Source organism: Engraulis encrasicolus, chromosome 19, assembly GCF_034702125.1.
Source record: "Engraulis encrasicolus isolate BLACKSEA-1 chromosome 19, IST_EnEncr_1.0, whole genome shotgun sequence".
Classification (NCBI taxonomy): Eukaryota; Metazoa; Chordata; class Actinopteri; order Clupeiformes; family Engraulidae; genus Engraulis; species Engraulis encrasicolus.
The window spans coordinates 29,710,278-29,712,777 of record NC_085875.1 but is presented as its reverse complement, the minus strand read 5'-3'; the positions used below and the strand labels follow the sequence as shown (position 1 = coordinate 29,712,777).

Here is a 2,500-nt window from a genome sequence, read left to right as displayed (position 1 = left end):
TGTCCGCCCTCCACGCGGCGAGTGTGTGTGTGTGTGTGTGACATGATGTGTGACTTACGTCTCGTATAGGTGTCTGCCCTCCACCTGTTGGCGTGTCTGTGTGTGTGTGTGTGTGTGTGTGTGTGTGTGTGTGTGTGTGTGTGTGTGTGTGTGTGTGATGTGACTTACGTCTCGTATAGGTGTCCGCCCTCCACGCGCTCCTCCACGATGGCGAGCTGGCGTACGTGCAGGGTGGAGTGTGGGAAGGCGGCGTGCATCCAGGGCAGCCCCAGCACCGACATCAGGATGTTCACGATGCCCGACAGCGTCAGGTCCCAGTGGTACGCCGTGCCTTTCATTAGCCTGAGACACACACATGAGACATACGCACGCACACATTCACACATGTGTAAACACACGCACACACACACACACGCACACGCGCACACACGTAAACACACACACACACAAGCTTTTAGTATTAGCCTAGAATACAAACAGTTTGCTCTTATGCACTGATTTTTAGACACACACAGACATTCACACACACACACACACACACACACACACACACACACACACACACACACACACACACACACACACACACACACACACACACACACACACACACACACACACACACACACCACACTACAGGAATGGCATGCTTATGTCATATGTGATGCTCGTATGTGGGCTTTCAGCCACTGATGAGCACTCACTCTCACTGACATACAGGTGATGTCATAAGGACACACACACACACACACACACACACACACACACACACACACACACACACACACACACACACACACACACACACACACACACACACACACACACACACACGCTATATCGTGACAAATTGCCAGGGGGGATGTACGGTATGTCTGTCTGTATCTTTGTCAGTGTAACAGGCTGGTAATAATAGCAGTAGCAATTGTAATAGTAATAGCGATCTCTCTCTGCGTGTTGTGTTGGTGCTGGTGGTTTTCTGTCTTGGTGAGCCTCAGTATGTTTTTCGGCAAGCTTCATTTGCATCCCCTGGTCTCATTTGCATACCTCCTCTCCTCTCGTTTAGGAACAGCATCCCTCCTTCCCTCCCTCCTTCTCATTCTCTCCCTTCCTCCTATCTGCACCCTCTCTCTCCCTCCTTCCTGTCTGTCTCCCTCTCTCTCCCTCCCTCTTCCAATCTCTCTCTGGCTCTCTCTCTTTCTCACTCCCTCTCTCTCTGCCTCCCTCCCCCCCTCTCTCTCTCTCTCTCTCTCTCTGCCCCCCCCCCTCTCTCTCTCTTCTTCTCTCCCTTCTTCCTTTTCTTCCTCTGCCAGCCAGCTCAGGTGCCTGCTGCACTATCTGCAGTGCTGGGTTTTTGTGCACACTCTGTTATATGGGTGTGTGTTTGTGTGTGGACGCTTGTGTGCTAAGTATGTATGTGCTCTCTCTCTCTCTCTCTCTCTCTCTCTCTCTCTCTCTCTCTCTCTCTCTCTCTCTCTCTCTCTCTCTCTCTCTCTCTCTCTCTCTCTCTCTCTCTCTCTCTCTCTCTCTCTCTCTGTCCTTATGACAGCACCTGTATGTCAGTGAGAGTGATTGTGCTCATCGGTGGCTGAAAGCCCACATACTGTACAAGCCTCACACATGACATGAGCATGCCATTCCTGTGTGTGTGAGTGTGTGCGTGTGTGTGTCCCTTTACAGCAGTGAGAGTGAGTGTACTCATCAGTGGCTGAAAGCCCACATACTGTGACATAAGCATGCCATTCATGTGTGCGTGCGTGTGTGTGTGTGTCTCTCTCTCTCTCTGTCTCTCTGTGTGTGTGATGATGTTTGTGTGTACTGTAGCACTGTGAAGCATGTGTACAGATGTTCAAGGTTGTTGAGCAAAAAAATACAAAACAACTGCATGCATTTTTTTTGAGTTTGTGTCTGTATGTGACTGTGTGCGTGTGAGGTGTGTTTGTCTATCTGTGTGATGCTTTTATCCAAAATGACCTACAGTGAGTTACAGGTATATATGGGTTTTAGGTGCCTTGCTCAAGTGCACTTCAGCAATGGATGAGGGTACTACAGAAAAAGTAGAAGTCACTGTAGCTGCGCTTTTAAGGTTTATTATATTATTAAGTTATACAGTTACAATGTTTCGTGTCACAACAGCGTCTTTATCAGGCATGTGACATGTCTGATGAAGACCCTGTTGGGTCGAAACGTTGTATGACATGAATAAACCTCCAACGCGGGGCTACAGTGTGCAGACTTCTACTTTTCTATTGTCTGATACGCCTTTGTCCTGCACCTGGCCTCTGCGAGGTAGGATGTGCATACTTTTACTCTTTTGAAGATGTTGAGGGAGCTACAGAGCCTCCACATTCTTCCTACTGCTGAGACATGCCAACCGACAACCTTACAATCACAAGACCACCTCCCTACCTCAGGGAGACCAACTCCCACACCCACTCCCAGTTATATGGACAATTCCTTGACTTTGTTGTCCATGACCTTCCCTGATGTAACATCAGCA

At 49.0% G+C, this 2,500-nt stretch overlaps 1 protein-coding gene across 1 annotated transcript in view; it reads right to left on the bottom strand.

Annotated features, from left to right (window-relative positions):
* The window catches only part of slc4a11 (solute carrier family 4 member 11), a 127,673-nt gene that overhangs the window by 14,514 nt on the left and 110,659 nt on the right, over nucleotides 1-2,500 (bottom strand). Inside the window, exon 17 of the mRNA XM_063184071.1 lies at nucleotides 169-342. Coding sequence (XP_063040141.1) covers nucleotides 169-342 — 174 coding nt within the window. The remainder of the gene's footprint in view (nucleotides 1-168; nucleotides 343-2,500) is intronic.